This window comes from Ochotona princeps, chromosome 17, assembly GCF_030435755.1.
Source record: "Ochotona princeps isolate mOchPri1 chromosome 17, mOchPri1.hap1, whole genome shotgun sequence".
Lineage (NCBI taxonomy): Eukaryota > Metazoa > Chordata > Mammalia > Lagomorpha > Ochotonidae > Ochotona > Ochotona princeps.
The window spans coordinates 37,743,499-37,767,142 of record NC_080848.1 but is presented as its reverse complement, the minus strand read 5'-3'; the positions used below and the strand labels follow the sequence as shown (position 1 = coordinate 37,767,142).

The 23,644-nt window shown below is 51.8% G+C and overlaps 1 protein-coding gene across 1 annotated transcript in view; it reads right to left on the bottom strand.

The window, feature by feature from the left end:
* Window positions 1-714: 714 nt before the first annotated feature.
* NXN (nucleoredoxin) overlaps window positions 715-23,644 on the bottom strand; it is a 161,215-nt gene continuing 138,285 nt past the window's right edge. Inside the window, exons 4-8 of the mRNA XM_004593946.3 lie at window positions 23,295-23,395; window positions 20,457-20,563; window positions 6,732-6,911; window positions 5,096-5,220; window positions 715-2,027 (exon numbers count right to left, since the gene is read on the bottom strand). Of these exons, the coding sequence (XP_004594003.2) occupies window positions 1,845-2,027; window positions 5,096-5,220; window positions 6,732-6,911; window positions 20,457-20,563; window positions 23,295-23,395 (696 nt within the window). The 3' untranslated portion in view covers window positions 715-1,844. The remainder of the gene's footprint in view (window positions 2,028-5,095; window positions 5,221-6,731; window positions 6,912-20,456; window positions 20,564-23,294; window positions 23,396-23,644) is intronic.

Here is a 23,644-nt window from a genome sequence, read left to right as displayed (position 1 = left end):
CCTTTCCCCTCTGTTCTCAAACACCTGCCACGTCTCCACCCTAAAAGGGGAACTCTGGCATCAGTACCAACTACAGCAAGTTCAGAGCAGCCAGCCCAGGACAGGCTGCTGGCCTCTGAGGTGGCCAGGCTGTCCTGTTGCAGCCATTTGCAGCAACTCCTTGGACTTTGTGCCGGCTGCTCAGGATCACCTTTCCTCCACAGCAATCTCAGATAGGACCCAGAAATCCCACATTCCAAGGGCAGCCGGACTTATCTCATACCCTGGGGCTTCCACACCCCACAATGCGGCTAGGTTGCAGGGTCCCTTTCCCTGGCATGGCTATTCCCAGGGAGGGCCCCATGCGATGCCTGTGTTTCCACAACAGCCTTGGCAGGCTTCAGGCCACTTGGCTCCCTGCAGGGAGGGAAAAGAAACAACATTCAAGGTGGGTGACGTAGGGATTCCCTCTCCATCAGCAACTTGGTCCAGCCAGGAGGGATGATGGCCAACCCGTGGGAGACCTATATCAGGCATCCAAATCCATCAAGCATCCTGGCTTCTGCAAACCAGGAAGTGACCAACAGTCACAACAGGGCTTGGAACTCTGAAAGTTTGGGATGTGGCCCATGAAGGTTCTGAGCCATGCCTTGTACTGCCCAGCCCTGGCTGGTGCACACCCCTCCCCACAGAAGGCTGTTACTTAGGACAGGAAAGGCCAAGTGCTTGACAACATCCAGAGATGCCTGCTTTATTTCTTGCTAAGTGACCGCATTTCAAGCTGGCAGCATCAAACAGTCTCATCACCAACTAATTGGGGTACCTCTGAACTACAGATCAACAATCCAGTTCAGCAGGGGCTAGCAGCTCCTTAGTGGGGCTGGGTTCTCCTCCTGCACGGCTTTGGTGTTGAGCAGATCTGGGAGTAAGGCCTGAGATGGTTTCAAGGCCCACTGAAGAGGAAAGCCTCAGAAATCCCCAAGCCAAAGTCCCCCGCCCGACTCCCAAGAACACAGCCACTGCTGGATGAGAAGTCAAGCCAACAGGCCTGGGAAAAGGGCTCCTCGCAAGGCTTCTGCCAGACAGGACCCCAGGGTCCAGCTCCTTCTGCAGGATCCTAGGGAAAAGCTAGGCGTCTGGGGATTTCTGGTTTGAAAAGAACGGGGAGTGATGGGGTCACCAAAGGGGATACAGGGGCCTCAGACGTGGCACTGTGCCAGCGAGGGTGCCAAAGGGGCAGAATTCAGTCACAAAATTCCATCAGAATAGGAGCTGTTCTCTATGAGGAGGCAGACACATGGGGAAGGTCAACAGCAAGGAAGACAGGGATGAAAGGGAGGGAGGGTAGCAGTTGGACAAAAGCTATTACTGCAGGAATCGTCATCTCAGCTACTGATTTTTTCCACCAAAAATACTCTGCAAGCTTCCTTTCAGATCAGTAGCTCCCTGGGCCGAGAGGGAGGATACCACTTAGGAAAGGATGCTCCCGGCCGCAGCCAGAATCGGAGCTGGAGCCCCAACTCACCATCCCCACACGCAAAGAATACCGCGGTGGCAGACCCATCACTGATAGCCAGGGACCTGGATGGAGCGAAGCCGCCCTGATCCTGGCTGGGTGGTGCTGCCCCTATGGATGCCACATGGAGCTTCCAAACATGGTAGGCTCTTCTGCTGCCACTGGGAGGCTGCACACCCTAGGGTGCTGGCTGAGGAGTGAATACAAAGAGAAGGCACCCCAGAGAGGTGGGGCATGGGAGTTGTGTGACTCAGGACACGCCAGGGAAGTCCCAGGGCTGGGAAAGGAGGGGGGAGGAGGAGGAAGAAGCGGAGAGTTTTAAATAAGGCCCCAGGAGGCCGCGGCCCCGCTAGATGGGCTCTGGCTTGAGTTTTTCTGCTAGGAAGTCATTCACAAAGGCCTCCACGATGGCGGGGGTGATCTCCTCCACGTCCATCACGTACTTGGCCCGGGCCGACATGTCCAGGATGGTCAGCAGAGGGGCAGCCTCGGGTAGGTTGGTGTAGTCGCGCAGGGAGTCGGTCATGTCATCCTGGAAGTCACCGAAGGGAGAGAACACGGTAAGTGTGGCACAAAGGAACTACGAGGTCCCCGCCCTGCCCAGATGGCATGGAGCTGGGCCCAGCCCATCATCCTGACAGCAGGCATAGGCAGAAGGGGCCACCGCCTGCTGGGGAAGTAGGGGACACTGGTAAACTGTGTATCCCTGGGGCAAACCAGCCTGATTACCACAAAGGCAGTGTGCCTGTGGTATCCTTTGACTGCTTACAAAAAAAGTTTGTTTATTCATTTGAAAGAGTGAAAGAAAATCTCCCATCTGCTGGTTCCCTCCCCAAATGCCTCCAACAGGGTCCATGCTGGGATCAGGCTAAAGTTAGGAGCTAGGAACTCCACTGGGACCTCCCACAGGGGTGCCAGACACTCAGCCAGCACCTGCTGCCTTCCAGAATGTCTGTTAGGGAGAAGCTGAGCAACTGAAACCTGACCCAGACACTGTGACACGCACCACTGGGATCTGGATCGCTCATCTTTGCAACCAGCTCTCAGTTATTTGCCATGGAGTGTCTGAGGCCAACACAGACTTTGACTCTGTCGTGTTTTGTGGTTTTTTTTCCTCCCTAGATTTATTTTATTTTTATTGGAAAGTCAGATTTAAAAACAGAAGGAGACATAGAGAGGAAGATCTTCTGCTGGTTCACTTCCCAAGTGGCCACAATGGCCTGAGCTGAGATGATCCAAAGCCAGGAGCCAGGAGCTTCTTGCGGGTCTCCCATGTGGGTGCAGGGTCCCAAGGCTTGGGCCATCCTCTACGGCTTTCGCAGGCCACAAGCAGCGAGCTGGATGGGAAGTGGAGCAGCTGGGACATAAACTGGTACCCATAAGGGATCCCTGTGGTTACAAGGTGAGGATTTAGCTACTAGGCTATCATGCCGGGCCCAGTGTTTTTAAACAGAAATAGCTGATCATCTGCCGGCGGTTCCAGGAAGGTTAAGAACTGCACAGGCAGCCAAGCACAGAATACAGGGCCACCCAGGCACACCCAGAGGTGCCCTGCCTCACTGTATTGATCTGAGAGGAAGGCTGGCACTTTCTCACGTACTCCCTATCTGGCTATCTAGGTGAGGGTTCCAGTGTCAGACACAGCCTAGCTCAAGGATAAACCCAGAAATGCAAAGACAAGGAGAAAGAGATCCACTGGGACACCCTCTCATGCCATCCACTACAGACTGGAATGACAGAAAGTGGACACCCGCACCCCATACCCCATAAACAAAAGCTCAGGCATGATGTGACCAGGAGGCACAACAGTTACGCCTTTCCAGATTCTGGGACCCAAACTCCATTGCTTTCTCACTGGGCCATTTTCAGAAAGCCTGCTAGTGATGGTCCTTCTCCCCACACAAAAATGGAGTACACCTGCCAGCCATGCCAGTCAAGTCAGCTTCTCTGTGGCACTGCCCATGGGGGTTAAGAGAACTCCCATGGTATGGGGCAGTGAGTGGCGGGCCTAGCAGTCAAGTTGCCAGTTGAGACACCCACACCCCATAGCAGTGCCCAGGTCCAATTCCCAGCTCTGCCTCCAATTCCAGCTTCCTGCCAGTGTGCCCCCTGGAAAGCAGAGGGGACGATTCAAGCACTTGGGGACCTGCAACCTATGTGGGAAATATGGCCTGAGATATGGGCTGTGACCTGCCTCAGCCCCAGCCATGGTGGACATTTAGGGAAACAACAGACAGTAGCTCTTCTGTCTCTTTGCCTTCCAAATAATAACACAGCAAAACTCTTGGTAGGCACAAGGGAGACATCTGGATCAGCACCACGCATCTACTGTGGGAGCCTAGGTCGGACATGCACAGGAGGGTGAATCTTCCTGCCTGTTAAGGTTTCAGAAGAAGGGTCGGGGGAGGATTGAGCAGAAGGCAGCAGCTCAGGGCTGGGGACCTGGGCACTGAGGGGTCTCGTCAGTGCCTGTGGACAGATGGCAGGAAAACATGGCTTCTGCAGTGACAGTGGCTCTCCAGGGCACGTCCCTGGACTACTCACTTCCTGTGTGACTGACAAGTCTCCACTTGGAGCCCGGGTCTGAAGGGACACAGCAGTGGTTCTGCAACAGTGGCTGCCATGAGGAGGAACCTTCCTCTGAGGCAGGACAGCATATACCTGCCCACTCGGATGGCCAGGGAGGTGCCTTTTCCCACCCGCACCCCACCCGCCAGCGCCCCTCTGCAGCCTCCTAGCCAGAGTCCCTCTGTTCCACAGCTTCTGGCTTCTCAGGGCCAGTCTCAAGGGGTGAGCTTTTAACAAGCTCAGGGTGGCCTTGGCGCTTTGTGTGAGGCGGCTAGGGCAGGGCCTTCTTGGTTTCCCTTCACGAGAGCAGGGCAGGAAGCTTTGGGCTGCTCGCCAGAAGCCCTGCAGCAAGAACAAGGCGGCTAATGAGGTGTGATAAATAGGTGGTCCAGGGTGTTTGTCTTTTCCACAAATCTCCTGAGATCCAGGTGCTCTGGCCAACGGGGGACACACAAGGATACCGGGGGCGGGGATCAAGTTGATGCAGAGGGCGGTCTTGTAGAAATGCCTATTTGCAGGCACCCACACTGCAGAGCCAGGAACTTGCCAAGGGTGGCTCCCATCAAGGGTCCCACCTTCTTACCTTGGGGAAGAGTTCCCAGTTAGCCCTTCAGGGTCAGATCTTGGGTTATGGATGGAGACAGGCAGCAACTTCCAACCCTACCCTATTCGGGGTAACAATGGTGCCGGCTCTCTGCCCAACCAGGATCCCACCTAAAGCAGACCACTTTGCAGGTCACTGCAGAAGGACTAGAGAAGCCAACGCTTTGCATTACATCAGGGGCCTGGCTCTGACCCAGTACCAAGGGAGGGGATCCCAGCATTCCGGCTGCTGTTTTCCCCAGCAGCCTGCATGGGACACAGCCCTGGGAAGTCTGCCTGCTGAACCAAAGCTGCTGCATAAGAAGGAAGCCGAAGGGTAGGAAGTGCTCCCTGTGACCCAATGACACAGGTTCCCATGCCACATTTCCCTCTTGGGGTCTGGGTCCGTTAGACCACTCTGAGACTGCTACCACTGGGGCCCACACTCACCTCTCCAGCCACAAAAAACAGAAGCGGAGCCTCCTCCTCCTTGGCTTTATACTTGGCAATGACTTTCTCAGCTATCGGCTGGATCAGCTGCTTGGCGGCCTCAGACTCCCCATCATCCTCCGAGTCTGCCATGACAGGGGGGAAAGAAACACAAAGAAGTGGGGCCCAGTGGGGCCGGGTTGAGAGCCTGAGCCGCAGAAATGGCTAAGTAGAACATGAATGGGAAGACAGTTTCCCCTGGCACACAGGTCCCCACTTCCTGCATGTGTTAAGACGTGCCTGCATACCTGTGCACACGTGCGCACACACACACACGCTCATGTGTGTGCACACTGATAGCAGCCAAGGACACCTGCGCAGTGCTCTCCCATATCAGGCTCGCCAGGAACAACCAGCCTCTGTGAATGGCCCCAGTCCCCATCCACCCCTATAAATTCTTCCCAAACCCACCAGGGAAGCTGAGTTTCCCCTAAACAGTCCTGAGAACCCTGGTCACTTTTCTCTCAGTCACACGACCTCAGATCTCTAAATCTTTATGGAAAATGGCAGAAGAATCAGCAGTAAGGAGTGAGGTGTGGTCCTTAGTTTTGGTGGTGGGGGGGGCATACCAGTGGCTGGCAGACCAACTTCACAGCTGGCAGAGAGGACTGGGCTAGGGGAAAGGCTGAGCACATGAGAGTAACAGAGCAGGCCCAGCATCCCCAAAGGAGCAAGGGCAGGGGAAGGGATGGATAGGCAGAGTTCACGCCATGCAGGAGGCCGTGGGTGCCAGACAAAGAATGTGCAGCCACATCGACATGCCTCCCCGGACCCCGTTCTGAATTTTCACACGTGGTCCTGGCCTCCTCAGGGAGCCCCAGGCTGGATAGCCCCAAGGGGAATGGCTCCCCAGGAAGCACAGACCCAGGCTGCAATTCAGTTTCAGAATCCCCTCAAGCCTGCCTGCCTAGGACTCCTCTGGCAGGGACTTCCAGGTCAGACCTGCTGGCACTGGCAGGATACAACACATACCACCTGGCCCCTCAGTTGTGGTCAGCATAGGGCATCCAGGTCTGGGTCCCAGCACACTCATGCTAAGTTGCAGGGCAGCGACAGGGCCCAAGGCAGTGGGGTACAGTGGTCCCAGCTAGCAGATGGGATCAGGGTCACCCCACAGGCCTGCACGGACCCTAGTGTGGCTGCTCCTCTGGTCAGCCCGAACCCAGCCCAGCTGCCAACCTGAGAAATGCAGTTGGCCAGTGAGGAGGGATGTGCCCCCGGGCCCCTGACGCAGGTTGCTGGGACAGAGGGGCTGCAGAAGCAGCTGCAATGAGCCTTGACCCCAGGAGGCCCAGCCCCCTGCAGCTGCTGTGCACGCAGCCCAGCCTCTTTCCAACAATGGCTCAGTTTATGGATGAGGGCATCCTCTTGGCCTGACCTATTCTGCCCAGCGGGTAGCTAGCATCTGCTGCCTCCAGCAGCTCCAAGAACACCTCCCACCCAGGCAGAGGCATGAATAAATCACTGGGGTCGACAAGGCTACAGTGGAGACATAAAGGTCCAGGCTCACGCTTTGGGAAGCTCAGGCACAGGCCCCTCCCACGTGGAGACCACCCTATCCAGCACCCCACTCCAGGGACCCCACTGAGCACCATACCTACGAAGAGCACAAGGCAGGGACCCTCGTTGAGCTGCACAGCGTTGGAGTCGGAGAGCTCCAGCACGGGCTTAGGGTGCCATGGGAACTCCCTGCAGTCCTCATCGTTGAGCACCTCTACCCTTCCCTGCCGGGTGATCACCTCCCCCTGTGGGTCCAGCACGATGAGCGTGGGGATGCCTGCAAGAGAGAGCACGTGGCTGGGCTACCAGCTCACAGGGGCAGGCCAGGAACAAGGCACACCCAGGCTCAACACAGAGAGCCGAGCAGAAATGAAGAGCGCAAGGCTGACTCCAGGTTTAGTTGCTGACTGGCTATACAGTCCATTGGGGTCCCTGGCACCTCTCCATGGCCTGGTGTCTTCAGCAGCATTGTGGTGAAGGTGACGTCTTGCCATCTCTTGCACGGTGTAAAGAGCAATGGGGTGAGGCATTTAAAGAATTCAGCACCGAGTCTCAGCTCCTAAGTTTAGGAGACCCCAGAGACCTGGGAGCCCCAGGGGCAAGAAGGAGTAGTGAAGGTGTAAGATGACACCAGCACACTGCCTGCCCCTACCTCGCCCAGACCCTAGCCGCAGACGTGACAGGAGTCTGCACACAAGCTGGTAGGGAGCTTGGGGCTGGGCTGCAGCAGGGGAATTGGAGGAGGACAACAGCTGGCTGTCTGACAGCCAGCAGCCCAGCCCCCAGCCTAGCACTCCTCAGAAGATTCCAGTATCCACTGCTCTGACAGGAGGAATCATTGGAGGGAACAGGGCACTGGAGTCCTAGGTTGGAATAAGAAAAGCAAAACAGAGGCTGGCGCTGTGACATAGTGGGATAAGACAATGTCTGAGATGCCGGCACTGGTTCAAGTCTCAACTGCTCCACTTTGGATCCAGCTCCCTGCTAGCTAAAGCGCATGTTAAAGCAGCACAGATGATATCTATGTGCAAGTTTCAGGCTCCTGGCTTCAGGCTGACCTAACCCTAGTAGTTCTGAAGAACCTAGGTGTTTTCTGCCTTTTGTGATTCTGCCTTAATGGCTTGGCTGGGGGCTGTGTGAACCCCAGGCCTGACAGTCTACGTGACACCCGGCAGGACACCTGGCAGGTCACTAGGCAGACCACTCCTCAGGAAGGAGGTACCTGGTGTTTGATAAGATTCACCACCCTACAGCTCATCAACTTGTACTTTTTGAAAGTTGCTCGCTTCAAATCCACCAACAGAAGCCTGCTAAATCATGACTGTATAGTTAATAGCCTAAAAATGTATAAGAACGCTGGGCTGTTCAACCGGGGGCTCCCACTCTCCTTCTCTTTTGCCTCGGCTGCAGCTGCCCCTCCCCTGCCCAGCCATCTGGGCTGGGGAAGGTGGCTGGGAGACCTAGGCTAACCTGAATAAACCACCTTTATGCCTTAGCACCGACTTCAGACTTGATGATTTTCTGGGAATTTCAAAATCCGGCACAACAGTACGAGCCATTTGTGAAGTTAAGCAGCAGATGGAAAAATCTCTTTCTCTCTTCCTCTATCATTCTGCCTTTCATACAAAGAATATAAGTTAAAAAAAAATAAGCCTGAATTCATGTAACAGATCATTCAAAAGAGAATAGGACATGATAGGAAGAACAATAGAACGAGTGAGTGAGCAACTCAAAGCTCGCTGGCAAACTGCACAGCCCAGAACCCTAACACTTCCCTTGGTGACTCACAGCCCCCAGCCCGGGCAGCGTGGTATTTGGGTGTGCCAATTCCCTGCTCTTTGCCTCCCACTCCTTGCTGCTTCTCCTCCAGCTAGCACTGACCCCACTGACCCCTGCCTACAGACTCTGCTAGCCCCTAGCCTCACCCTCTGGAACGCCAGTTGGTCCCCTCCCACCTTGCATTAACCAGACGCATAGCCTCCCGGGAAAGACCAGAGCTTGAATTTTCTATGAGAGCCAGAGTAATTTAATATTTATAGGTTCCAAAGTAGTGGGTCAGTAATTTGCTCTACTGATATTTTCCTTCTCTGCTAGAAGGGTTCTGAGGGACTGGGAACGTGGCCCCTGGATTGCATCCCCTACTGGAGGCAGTAAACCCTTCGTCATGAACAAGCAAGCCAATCCCATAAACAGCTGTTGGATGATGTGGCTGGATGGACGAGGGAATGGGGACGATCATGCCACCACGTCACAATGCACTCAGGTAGCCAGCATTTCTTGAGGGATGTTAACTGGCATTCGTGTTGGGCAGGACTCCTGAGAAGCTGTGTGTGCCAGGCACCTTCATTTACCCTACTAGCTGACATCTGGTGTTTCTCCACCTGAGGCCAGCAGCTGGGCCTGACAGGGGCTCCTACACTGCCATGGTCCTAGCTTAAACACCTTCCCCCCCCCCCGCCCCGCCTTTTTAAAAGATTTATTTATTTTTATCAGAATGACAGATTTACAAAGAGGAAATACAGAACGATCTTTCATCCACTGGTTCACTCCCCAAGTGGCCACAATACTGGAGCTAAGCTGATCTGAAGGCAGGAGTGGGGAGCCTCCTCCAGGTCTCCCACATGGGTACAGGAATGAACCATCGGATGGAAAATCTTCCTCTCTGTCTCTCCTCCTCTCTATATATCTGCCTTTCCAATAAAAAAGATAAATCTTTTTATAAAATGGAAATTAGTTAACTAATCAATTACACAAAGAACACAGAGCCAGCTCCATGGTGTAACTGGCTAAGCCTCCTTGCAGGGTCCCTTGTGGGCACTGCTTCAAGGCCCAGATGCTACATTTCAGATGCAGCTCTGTGATAATGTGCCTGGAAAAGCACCAGAAGATGCCCCAAGTCCTTGAGCCCCTGCATCCACATGGAGACCAAGGCGAAGCTCCTGGCTTCAGACCGGCCAAGCTCCAGCCATTGCACCATTTGGGGAGTGAACCAGTGGATGGAAGCTTCTTCTCTCGCCCCCTTTCTCTATAACTATGCCTTTCAAATAACAACAAATCTTAAAAATAAAGTCAGAGCGCAGAACAATGATATATATGGGGTTAGGGGCATTGTTGGTCACGACTGGGTCAACAGAAACGGATTCACTAAAACCACAGCAGATGGACCTGGCCTCAGGAATACGGACAGGAGAGACATTTTCATTCTCTGGGTTGGGCCACCTCTTCACCAACTGATCCTGGGCTGGCCTGGCCCTACAGCCTTCAGTTAGTACTTCCTGTGGACAAGAGGTCCCACAAAAGGAAACTGTCCCATCTAGTATGTCTGTTTTATGCTGGGCACAGCACAGCTGCAGCCTCACGTCATCCTCCTGAAAGATGCTCCGGGAGCCTTCCTGCCTGACCCCCTAGGCTGCAGGCGGGCCAGCCGCCCGCTCAGGCCCAGCCAGTTGGTGATCACACCAGGGGAGGAACCCTAGTCTGCCTTCTGCTGTTTTTTTCCTCTCTGCCAGGCTGGGGGCTCTGGTGAGGAGGGCAAGGAAAGGCCCTGGTGTCTGTACCACCCACCTCTGTCCTCCCACGCTCTGGAGAAGGAATCTGAGATTATACCATGTCTTCCCTCTCCTCCCACCAGTCCCATACCCCCCACCCTTGAAGTAGAGACTTTGAGAGAAAAGTCAGGGTAGGTCTCTAACAGGAACTCTACAAGGAATGGGAGGTCTTCAATGGAAGTCTTACAGAGCAACAATGGGCTTTCCAAAGGGAACAAAGGTGGAGATCAGCATAAGCTGACCTGAACCTGGGAATGCCCAGCTGGGAGGGCTGGGATGAATGGCCAGGGTGATGGGGGGGTGGAGTGAGGGGGTGAGGGCTGGGGAGGCAAGCACAGGTGAATTTTAAGGAAGACCCTTACAAATCGCTCAAGTTTTTTTTCAATTGTTCATATTATTTTTATTGGGAAGGCAGATTTACAGAGAAAAGGGGAGAGAGAGAAAGATCTTCTGTCTGATGGTTCACCCCCCAAGTGGCCACAAAAGCTGGAGCTGGGCTATTCCGAAGCCAGGAGCCTCTTCCAGGTCTCCCATGCTGGTGCAGGGTCCCAAGGCTTTGGGCCGTCCTCAACTGCTTTCCCAGGCCACAAGCAGTGAACAGGATAGGAAGTGGAACAGCTGGGACACGAACCGGCACCCATATGGAATTCTAGCGAATGCAAGGCCAGCATTTAGCCACTAGGCTATTGTGGCAGGCCCAAATTGCTCAACTACTCTGTCCTGTCTCACTTGGTTGTCATGAGGACCATCGGGAGCTGAATATAAAATGCCTTTCAGCAGAGCAGCAGGTAGACATGAGGGGCTCTCAAAGCATCCATGATGCCTGCGCATCAGCTTCTATCTGTAAACAAGTACCCCCAAGCCAGTGGTTCAGCTCATGAGAAGGCAAGCCAGGACCTGGCTCTGGTAGGAGAAGCAGCAACCTCCAAGCTGGGCTATATGAAGTTCTAGAAACAGAGAACAGGGGCACCATCACAAATGCACTGAGTGACCCAGCAACAATGCCGTATGCCGCGTCTGGAGTTGGCATTCTCCTTGCACCAGCCCAGGTTTAACATTTGACCGGACACCCAGTATTCCTACAGCAGGCTCAACCCTGAGGCCTCTGCCCTGAGGAGGTGGGTAGGACCATGAGCAGCACCTAAAACCCTGCAAATTGAAGGGAAGGAAGGACACCTCCTCCCCAGGAGGACCCCACATGTGAGTACTAGAAACCATCTGAAAACCATGCACACCCACACTGCCCATGGCTCAGTCATTCTGCCAAGGAAAGGGACTTCTAAGGAGTGGGAATAACTCAAGTCATCCGGGGCTCTAGGGATGGAGGTAGAAGCCAGAGAAGAGAGACAGTGCCAGGCAGAGACAAAACACAGCTTTTATGGCATTTGGGTAGCAACAGGCTCCAAGAGGGGGCTGGGAATACATCACCAGGACTGCCTGGGGTGGAGGGGGTGATGAGAGAGAAACAAATGGGAGGATGAGCAGACCCTGGGACAGCAAGGGCAGGAAGGGCACACTAATGGGTAGGGCACTGAGTGGCGGTACTTCAAAAAGTTCACATAAAAACAGAAGCTTTGAAATTGATACATTTTTTTTCCTTACACAATGTTCATGAACTTTTGGAGGCGCCTTTGTCTTATTCACTCAGGACAATAGCCATTACCTGGACCTGCATTGTGGCACAGTGGGTTTGCTGCCACCTGCTACTGAGGGCTTTTAGGGAGTAAGAGTGGATGAATGTCCTCTCTCTGCCTCCGAAGGAGGCTATTCTTAAAAAGTGCTGCAATACTACAGAGATTAAGAAGGAATACACAGTACGTTTAAGTTCACAGATATTTAAGGCCACATTGGAGACATCTCACTACCCTCAGGGGGAAAGACCCAATGGTGGTGCAGTCTGGGGAGGAGCCACTGACTTCCCAGGGAGAGGGAACTCAGAAGCACCCCCAGTCAAGCCAGGGCATGCACAACAAGGCTCTGGAACAAAGACAGCCCCTGTCTGGGGGACAAGGGTTCAGAACTGTAAGCAGGACAGTCAGCATGGCCTGACAGCCAGACATATGCACCCTCACCGCCCGGACCAGATTCCTGCCTTAGTGAAACTGTGCCTGTCAAACCTAGGAAAAGCTATAGGCTTTTACAGATGTGAATTAAGCTCGCCCTACTAACTTTCTCCTTATGTCATGAAATCTACACATATTTGGATTCAGCTTCGGTATTTAGTGTTGAGAGAACGCCCTCTATTACACTAAGGGACCTGTTTTGGGATTTTGTTACTAAAACACATGACTGAGTGACTGATGTGTAATTTTTATGTCAAAGCCTGCCAACAGTACCGCCACTCACAAGGGAACTTAAGTGCCACCAATCTTCTGTGTTATTTGCCCTAGTCAGACAACTGACTTAATGACTCGGGAACATTCAGTCTGTCCTTCAAGTATTGTAAAAGGCTTAAACACAAAAGCCAGTTTAAAATGGCTAAAGGAGTCTAATTTTGTGAGTATAAAAGACCCATAACAAGAAGACACTAAAGTTTCCTAGACACATAAATTTTTAAAAAATTCAAAAATCAATATTGGAAGTATAAGTAAGATTTAGGATTTCTTAAGCTTGTGTTTTAATCAATCAAATATAAATTTTAAAATCAAGGTAACTCTCTGAAGAATCATTTTTGTTGATGAATGCCTGCCAATGCCTCTAGTGACACAAGACACAGGGCTCAGTCACATGCACAGCCCCGGGTGGGGGCAGCCTGGGCAGTCATCCTCGGCACATCTCAGAGCCTTCCGAGGCAGGGTGCAGTGGCAAGGAGCCACCTGGCTCTCCTTCAAAGCCTTTTTCAGATCCAAATCATCCAATCTCAGCTACTGGAGGGACTTGGGGATACCCCTGTCGCTCCTGCCTTTTTCTCAGAGGGAGCAGAGCCCCAGAGTGGGGAAGTGACATGTGCCAAGCCACACAGCTGCCTGGTGGCAGAGCTGATGCTCGCACCTCCTCTACTGCCCTGTTCTTTCTTCCAAGTGCGCCTGCCTGGGAGAGCAACGAGCAGGTGCAGCTTGCAGGGCACAGTGTAGATTCGCGCACCCAGCAGGCTGGCTGGGGCGTCCCTCCCCAGCCATCCCCGTGCTTCCCTGTGCCCTGGCAGAGGGCAAGTGAGTGTTATCTTCTGCCCTGAGCAGCAGGCTCACAGCCAGGCACGTGCTTGCACCTGCCTGGCTCTCTCTACAGGAGTTTAAGGTCCAGGAGGTCAGGGGCTTTGGGTTTTCAGTTCAGGCACAGATAAGCACCTGGCACGCAACATGCACATAGCCACATCTCCTTAAGTAAATACATGAACAGGAGGCCCCCTGTCTGGGGGACAGAGGGGATGATGGCTGCCCCAGAGTGAAGGGGTCTCCAAATGTTACATGTTAAGGACAGGCCTGGAGGTTATGATACACACTCCCCTTATTACAGTGCCTGGGTTAACTCCCTGTTCTGCTCCAGACAACAGCTTCCTGCTAACATGCACCCCAGCAGGGAGCAGATGATGGCTAAAGTAGCTGGGTCCCTGCCACCAACACTGGGGACCAAGACTAAGTTCCCAGTTGTTGGCTTCAGCATGGCCTAGTTTCAACCACTGCAGGCATTTGAAGAGTGAGCTAGAAAATGGGTGGGTTCTGTCTGTGTCTTTCTTGGCTTCTCAAGTCAATTTAAAAATATCAATCCATAACAAAAAAGTCTAACCCCCAACATGGCCGTATGTGGAGGTCCTAGTCCGACAGGGCCAATGCTTCCAGGAGCAGACTAGCAGAGCTCCCTCTTCCCACCTTGTGAGGTCGCAGCAAAAAGCCACTGCCCACAAGCCAGGCAGCAAATGAACCAGCGCCTGGCTCCCATTCTTCCTGGCCCTATGGAAACAAAGTCTGCCTGCTATTGGACTGAGGTGCCTTATCATGGCAGCCCTGGGAGAGGTAGACAGTAACTTGTGGGTGATGAGACGTTTCTTACAGCTGAGAGGGGAGAATGAGTTAACGGTTTTGGGAAAAAGAAAAAAAAACAACGAGGCAAAGAGCAAAACCCCAGGACAAGAGAGACAGAACTGGGGGAAGCCAGGGTGGCACTAATACCAAGTGGAGAGGGGCTGGGCCACACCTGCTGATTGACGAAGTCTGGTGAAGGAAAGGGCCTTGGGGAAAGGGGGACAAAGCGAATGTGGGAGAACTGGCTACTGAGGAGAGGCTAGACGGGGAGCGGGGGAAGGGGATGAGACAATGACAGGTAAGAAACCAACAGCTGGGCCGGCATGATAGCTTAAGCAGTTAAAGTCCTTGCCTTGAACGCGCTGGGATCCCATATGGGTGCTGGTTCTAATCCCAGAAGCCCCGCTTTCCATCCAGCTCCCTGCTTGTGGCCTGGGAAAGCAGTTAAGGACGGCTCAAAGCCTTGGGACCCTGCACCCACGTGGGAGACCTGGAAGAAGCTCCTGGCTTCTGGCTTTGGATCGGCTCAGCTCTAGCCGTTGTGGTTACTTGGGGAGTGAACCATCGGACAGAAGATCTTTCTCTCTGTCTCTCCTCCTCTCTGTGTATCTCTCTGAGAGAAAGAAAGGAACAGAAAGAGAGAGAGAGAGAGAGAGAGAGAGAGAAAGCAAGCAAGAAAGACAGACCCCAGACCAGCCTGGGAAGGACCTTTAGATTCTCAGCAACCCTGCACCCCTCTCAAGTCAGGCTGTGGATGTTGCTCTGTTTTGGTGGTCAGAGATGGAGAGGAGACAAAAACTCCCCCAACAGTGTTCTAAACCTGTACTTGGGCATTTGTACAAGGCACACCACTGCAGAGAACTCCCAACAAACGCTTTGCCTGCGACCCAGACGCTCACAGCACATGGAGCAGCCACTCCCCTGCTCCTCACTCCCAGGCACTCCTAAGCACAAGACAATGGGTGACGGTGCAGGGACTGGAGGGAGCACAGGCAGGCAGGCGGGGTCTGGGCCACACGTCCCAGGGCTGCCCAGAGCCCTGGGAGCAGCTGCTCTCCCTGCTGTCAGGCTTGTGTGAGCTACACAGTCACATGGTTCCACGCTGAGCCACAGTTCCAGGCCCGGTCACGCTGCCTGCTCACTGTGCCCATCAGTAACATCAGTGGGTGACCTGCCTCAAAGATTTCTCGCTCAGTCTAGCCTAGACGTCCCCTATTGCACTGACCTTCCATCAATATCTTTTCAAAAGACACCAAGGGTCCAAAGGGTCAAGTCCAAAGACCTCGGTGATGAGGCCTCACCAACCTTTTCCCAACTCTGCCCCCTAGCACATCGCAGTCATTCTGGACTTTGGTCTGGAATGTCTCAAATCCCTCATCTAAACCCTACCCATTCTGTTAAACCCTGTTCTACAACCATCTCCTCCAAGGAGTCTTCTTGATCCAACAGATCTAAGACAGTTTTCTCCGAATTCAGATTATTCCTTAAAATGCTTATCGGCTTGAGAAAGCTCCTGTTTACTCATAAAGTCAGTGGTGACATAAGCCAATGGGTATAACTTGCCAGGGAGAAACTGCAGACCAGACAGTGAGAAAGCAGGAAATGGAGAGAGAGATTACACCAGGTGGCAGAGGGGGCCAGGTGAGGAAGATGAGGAGGTGTAGGATGTAGGGCAGGGCTGAAGGGGACACCATGGCCCAGAGCCTGGGGCCAGGGGAAGCTCAGCCTTTCTCACTGTGGACTCACCCGCTGCCTGTCTGGGGACAATCTCCAGGAGCAGCTTTAATACTCCTCATAGTCGGGACCTGGTACATACTTCTTATTCCCACCCTGCCACGGTAGGGACAGCTGTACTCGATACAGGCCTGGTCTTCCTCCCACTTCTGTGGTCACCTGCCTCTTTTACCATCAGGGTCACCCCCTACCACCAGGCCCCCTACACCTGCCAAGCCTAGATGCTCACTCCTGCCAAAGCAAAAAGGACACTCCCTTACCTGCTGAAGGCAGATATGACCCTATCAATCTAAGGCTGTTCCTACAATCTCTGCAGTGCTGCTCAGGGCTCCATGATCCTTCCTGAAGAATGCTGTACATGTCACCTGCCCACCAAGGGCCCTCAGGAGCAGCTCACAGAGCACGGCAGGGTACAGGCTGTGCCCCAGAACTGCCCATGTATTACAAAGGTCACCTACAGGTAACTGATTTGTTTCAGGGGAACTTGTGGTCTCAGCACAGACCACCCACCATCACACAGCTCACTACATATCCTCTCTCAGAGAGGAAAACACTGGGCCCCTCCACAGTGGTGTTGGAAAGACAGTGCCTGTCAGGGGAGAGGCCCCTGAGGGAGGGGGTCTCAGCCCCACTTCCCCCTCTGGGCTACATGTCAGTCCTTTTGCTAAGGGACATCTGTTCCACCAGCAGCTTTTGGCTCTCTACACTCTGCTCCTCATTCTTCCCTGAGTAAACATCTCATCCAGTCAAGGACAGCCCGGTGGATGGGGGTGGAGGGGGCTCCTACTGATGTCCCTCAGAGCTCGGCTGCAGGGGTCTTCATGGTGAGCTGGAACTCCTACGCAGGTCAATGCAGTCCACCTATTTTTCCCAGAAAGGACGTAAGGAGTCATTAAAAATGTATGATCAAATCCAATAAAAACAAATGAAAATATTGCCCTGAGGGGAAAATGAGGAAGAAAATGAAGCTGGGGTTCAAGGTCATGCACAGAAATTGTAAGTTTTGTAAAACTGCTAACAGTGGTCACATAGGCGGGACTGTGTTGTATAAGGCAAAGAAAGAATCATGGCCCACAATGAAATTCAAATCATACACACACACACACACACACACACACACGCGCGCGCGCGCGCACACACACACGTCAGCAAAATCCCACTGCGCGTCACCAGAAGCTCAGCATTTGGTGGTTGCTGTACAGTAATTTCCTGAGAACGAATTCCTGCATGTGGGAGTCCTAAATCCAGGGTTGTATAGACATTTGGGGCTGCTGCTTCACACTCCCACCAGCAGGCTGCTCTCACCCCTACATGGGGGATTGTTCCTTTTTTTTTGGCAAGGGAGGTGGAGGAGTGCTTTGCAAATGTGATTCTGTGTTTTCATTCATAAGTTATGAAATTATGCTGAGTGTTTTCTCATAACCACACTGCTGGTGTGTATTTTAAGTTGCCTGCTTAGTACCTTGTATATATTTTCTACTACAGCACCTTACTCTCCCTTTAAACCAGTATTTGGAGAGAGCTTTTTCCATCGATGACGTGGATTCCTTGCCACACATGTAATTAATATTGCTGGTTGCCTTTGTTTAGGCTGTTTGATACATAATTTTTTTTAGGTAGCAGGATCAAATTTTTGTTTTTATCTTAAATATTCACTAAGCTGCCTACTCTGTGACCACCCCCACTGAAACTTCTTAATCTTTTTGATAAAACAGAAGTTTAATTCACTTGACCAAGGCCACAGATCTGTAGGCTGGGACCTGCTTGAGGTGGAGATGGGTTACACAGGGGGAGGTGCCAGTGAGTATGGAAAGGAGCAAGAAACAGCACCCTGGGCCAGGAGGGCTGGCCTGGTGGGGGCAGGACAAGTGGCAGTCATCCTAACCTAAACCTCTAAAATCCTTCCCAAAACACTGTGGGAATGGACTCCAAGGCCAAGCCACACTCCAGAGTCAGGTTTGGAGCACAATTACACACACAAACTGGCAGGGGACACGAGGGATGGCAGAGCATGATGAACGGGGTTGGTCAGAGGAGCATACACATCAGACATCCACTGGTACCTAAGGGGAGTGGAAATCAAAACAAATCCAGGCAGGTTCAAGATGAACAGAAGAGCAGGGGGTGAAAAATCCACTGTAATGAGAAGGGCAAAGTGCAGCTGTATGCAGACAGCCATACCTGGTGACACTCAGCAGAGACCCGAGTCCCCCTTAGCCATCCAGTGCACCTCACTTGCAGCTTCCCCCTGCCCATGGGACTCCAGTCCTAAGCCAGAAATCAATGCTAAGGAACAGCCCAGTGGTGGTAGCTGCAGGGGCAGAGGAGAATTGCTTATCCACGGAACAAGTTACACTGTGCCGGTCCCACCTCTCCAAGGTAATACACTCACTGCTTGGGTAAGGACCTGAGTCTGCCAGGTCAAGACACAGCACATCCCCTCACTTTTCTGCAAAGTTCATAAGGAATGGAGCCAATGCTCTGAGCCCCTCACCCCCTATGCCTGCCTCTCCCTGTTATTCCCCATGGGGCTGGAGACAGCCCTTTTGCACATCAAGACCAGCCCGGGTTCTTTCTCCAGGAATGCTCATCGCCAGGGCCCGGTGTGCATGATGTTGCTAGTGTTCTCAGCCTCCTCTGATCTCCCCACTATGGCCCCAGCACTGGGACTCTCCTTCGGAGCAATCATAGTCACAGCTCCATCTGTAGAGTGATCCACTGACGGACCAGTCTCACCTCTAGAACTTTCAGCTGCACACAAAGGCAGGAATTTTATCTATATTTACTCAAGATTATGCCTCTGATGGCTGGGGGAATGCAAAGGCATCCAGTCAGTTCTCGTTAAGAAATCGGGATTGAATGCACACAGGAATGAAGGGACTGAACTCTAATTTAGCCCATGTTCAATGCTCTGTACCACACTGCTGGCCTAGCACCATGCTGATGCTTCACTCAAAAAAAGGCAGCTCCTGTCCCATGGCACCCACCCAAGGCCCCTGGCACCTCGCTTATGTCACCACTTTGATGCCTTTCCTTCTGGTCCAATAAACTGTCACACCACTCAACTTTTGGGGATGGGGACTGCTTTTAACCTTGTTATTAACCCGAGCCATGAGGCTCCAAAATTCTTAGAGGGTTAGCTGATCCAGCCTATGAATACTCCAAGCGTGGTCCCTGGGCCAGCAGCATGGGCCTCGCCTGGGAGCTGGCCAGAAAGGCAAGCTCCCCTGCCCCACTGACTCCAAATCTGCATTTTCACAGGTCTCCAGGCAACGCCCATGACTTTAAACCAAACACTGATGTTTGAAACTTCTGCTCCAAAGCCACAGGCTTACTCTAACTGGTAAAGAGCTTAAGGAGTTTCCTAACAGGCTATGGGTTGCTAGAAAAAAGATTTATTTATTTTAAAAGAGTTACAGAGAGGAGGAGAGGAGGGAGAGAGGAAGAGAGAGGGAGAGAAGGAGAGAAATCTTCCATCTGCTGGAACACTTCCCAGGGTTTCAACAATCAGTCCCCATATGGGATGCTAGTAACACAGGTGGTGACTCCACGGGCTATGCTACAATACCAGCCCTAGGCTGTGGGATTTGTGGGTAAACTTTGACTTTTCCCCTCCACTCTCCTGCCCCATTCTAAGACAAGGAGCACTGCAAGTCCTAATTCTTGACATTCTCAGGAAATTGTCTCATCAGCCCTCAAGTCAAGCTTGGAGAATCCACAAGAAGCACCTCATGTGTTACCTATTCATGCAGAATGCCACCCACCAACCCCCTCCACCCCCCGCAACTCCTCAAGACAGAAACTGATCAGCCCCGGCCCCGGCGTGATAGCGCAGTTTAAAGTCCTCGCCTTGAATGTGCTGCGATCCCATACTGGCGCCAGTTCTAATCCTGGCCGCCCCGCTTCCCATCCAGCTCCCTGCCTGTGGCCTGGACAGCAGTGGAGGATGGCTCAAGCCCTTAGGACCCTGCACCCGCATGGGAGACCCAGAAGAGGCTCCTGGCTTCAGATTGGCTCAGCTCCAGCCGTTGTGGCCGTTTGGGGAGTGAACCATCGGACGGAAAACCTTCTTCTCTGTCTCTTCTTCTCTCTGTATATCTGCCTTTCCAATAAAACAAAATAAATAAATCTTTAAAAACAAAAAAAAGCTTTATAAAAAAATAAAGATAGAGACTGATCACCTCCATTTTTACAGATAAGAAAACTGAGGTTCCAGGACTCCCAGGAACAGAACCAAAGCTCACTCTCAGGTCTGTCTGACAGGAAAAGCCTGGAGACAGGCTTCTGGTCAAGTTCCTCGGGAAGGTGCACTCCAGAGCAACCACATTAGAATGCACTGTGCCAGAGGGTGAAGCATCCCTTTCTCACTAGGATAAGTGTATTTTTTATGGCTTTCTAAAAGCTCAGCTGTAATAAGGGATAATTGACATACCATAAAATTCACCCTGAGTAATTTTAAGCTGATGAAGAATGTGAACACTCTTGGAAATAAAGATGTTCTTTTTCCTTTAAATGGAAAGTCTGAGTAGGCCTTCATCCAGCGAGCCCTAAGCAGCTGGACCTGCAAGGCCTGCCTACCTTGGATGCCATACAGCCGGTTGAGGCGTGACCGCCGGGCCTCATCAGTGTAGGGGACGGCAAGCCACGGCATCTCATTGAAGTACTGCTTGAAGGACTCCTCTGACCTAGAGACACATAGGCAGAACAAGGGTCTGTTAGTCCCAAAGGCACCACCACTGGTCCGCATCTTGTACACCATGCAACAGGCCTTGTTGTTCCTTTTGAAATTTATTTGAAAGTCAGACATGGAATGGGACACACGCACACAGAATGAATCTTTCACTCTGTGGTTTACTCCCCAGATAGCCACAGTGGCCAGGGCTGGGCCAGCCCAAAGCCAGGAGTCACAGGAGCTTCATCTGAGTCTCCCACTTGAGTTCAGAGGCCCAAGGATCCAGACTATTTTCCATTGCTTTTCCCAAGCCATTAACAAAGAGCTCAAACGGAAGGAGAGCAGCCAGGGCTTAAACCAGCACCCACAAGGGAGGCAGGAACTGCAGGCAGCAATGGGATCTGCTAGGCCACAATGTCAGCCTCTACCGATCGGGTTTCTAATCTCCAAGCTCCTGGAGGCTACAGAAGTATGTTATTCCACCCATTCTGATGTCCATATAGAAGGCAGATCTGGCACTGTGGTGCCACAGGTTATGCTGGCATCTGAGATGTTGGCAGAATCCTGGTTCGAGTCCTGGCTGTTCTGTTTCTGATACAGTATCTACGAATGCATCTGGGAAGGCAGTGAAAGCTGGAGCACGTACACGGGTCCTTGTCACCCATGTGGGAGACCTGGACGGAATTCCTGGCTCCTCGTCCAGATCGGGCTGTTGCAGCCAGCTGGAGAACGAACTAGCAAATGGAAGATCTTTCTCTTTCAAATAAACAAATAAATAATTAAAAGAAAAAAAGGCTGTTTTAGTGCTCACTCCCGCTATACCTTACTGAATATATTCATGCCTATTTTTTGTCTCTCAATACAGACAGATTTGATTTTTCTTTGCATACGTGTATGCTTTTAATTTTAATGTTTTATGATATGATTCCATAGGCACAGGGATTCCCCCCTCTACGCCCCCATTCCTGTCCCGACTGTTCTCCCCCACACTTACAGTAGTATAGTCCTTCATCAACAGTCACAAGTGCAACATTCTGCTATATAAGTGCATTGTGGTTTTGCAGGTACAGACAATGGTAAAAATTCTAGTATCCTATTGTCAAGGTGTATTTAACAGTTTCATTGGGAGTCCTCCTTTTATGCAGGAGTAGAGTTGCATACTGCAATGCATCTTCAATTCTCGGTAGACTCTTTTCCATTTACAGTTTACCCATGAGAATATATGTATATACTTGTTTACCTCTATATCTATTTATCTTACATATTGAATGAGCGTAGCAACATGTTGCTCAGTTTCCGCGTACTTGCATATCTGAGGGGGGTATTTGCACTTGTTGGCCTCTAGTTTCATTTCAGCATGGTGTGAGAAAATTCATGGTATGATTTCTTTCTTTTTTTTTCCCTGAAGCTTGTTTTTGTGGCCTATAATGTGTGATAAATCCTGGAGAAAGTTCCATGTATTGATGAAAAGAAAAAGGTGTATTCTGTGTGTTCAGGATGAAAGATTCTCTCAATATCAATTAAGTCTATCTGTTCCATTGTCTGGGTGAACTCCATTGTTTCCTTGCTGAGTTTCTGTCTCATCAATCTGTCCATTGAGGTTAATAGGGTGTTAAGGTCCTCCACTATTATTGTACTGGAGTCTATCTCTTTAAATCTGTTATTATTTGTTTCATGTAGCTAAGTGCCCTGGCATTTGGTGTGTATACACTTAATTACTGTGCAGATTTGATTTTTCTAAAGAGCTTAGGTACGCAAAGCCACTATGATTTCTGTGACACTTCTATTCTGTGGATGGGACAGGGACAGGTACAGGGACATGGTTAAACCAAACAGACATCTCTGATTCCATGAATAAATAACTTTGGGAAATCAACATCTAACCGAATGACAGCAAACACAGCAGGGGTTCGTGGGCCTGAGAACCAAAGTGGAGCTGATCAAGAAGGTGCACAGAACAGCACTTTCTGAGCAATCGAAATGGCCCACAGCTGCACCACGGCCATGATGACTACACGGCATGCACGTAAACCAAAGCTCAGTGAACCCAAAATCAGACACTTTATTGTATGCAAGCTGTATCTCCACAGATTGCTTAAGGTTTAAAACAAATGAACAAAACAACAGTGATCACTCTACTTCGTCTGCCTTCAAGCTTGCCCATTCACATGCTCTGAGAGAGTACTACGGTGCAGTGGGGCAAAGCATGGGCCGGGAACTGAGTAGGGCAGGGATCTGGCGACTTTGAACTGGGGTCGGAGTTCTGAGATGAAGGAAGCTCACTGACGAGGGATGCCAGGCATGGCACGAGCAGCAAGGGAAGCTGAGGCTGAGAGGACCTAACTTGCTCCGGGGTGTTTCTGGCCTGCTCATGTTGATGCTTCCTGTTCACATGCACTCGAACAGGCCCCAGACAAGTGCAGGGGCAAAAGTAAGAGAATGACAGATAGCACTGTTGTCCAAGCCAGGGTCGCTGAAGCACGACTCCAGCTCTTCCACCCTGTGTCCTTTCACCACCCTCTCATCAGAAATCGAGCCCTCACGCCCAACAACCCAGACCTGGCTTTCTTTCTCAGCTCTTCAGAACAATTAAGTGAGCAAATGAAAAATGTGTCCATCTCTTTGCCAATAATCCCCGATCCTCCACCTCCAAGAGTAAGACATGGAAGGCAGGAAGGAAGGCAGAAGGCACAGCCGTTAACCACCTATATCCAACGAGGAAGCCGTGTCCATGCGTACGTTACCTGTCCGCACTGACAAAGATGATCTCAAACTTCTGGCCTGCTTCCTTGATCTTCCGGTAGGATTCCACCAGGACCCGTGTGAGACTCCGGCAGGGTGGACACTGAAAGACAATGCCAGGACCCTGCTGTGGACAAACTTTCTCCATCCCCCAGCTGCTCTCCTCAGCAGTCTAGTAAGCAGGACCCAGGGAGGATGCAGACAGCAAAACCCTGGAAATAGCCTTGCTTTTCCTGATGGCTAGCACTCAGCACAGGCTCTTTCCCGGTCCACAAGGGAGTTGGCAGGCAGCAACACTTAAAACAATGTCCAAGGATGCCTGAGAAGGCTGAGCCAGATAGGTGAGGAGGAA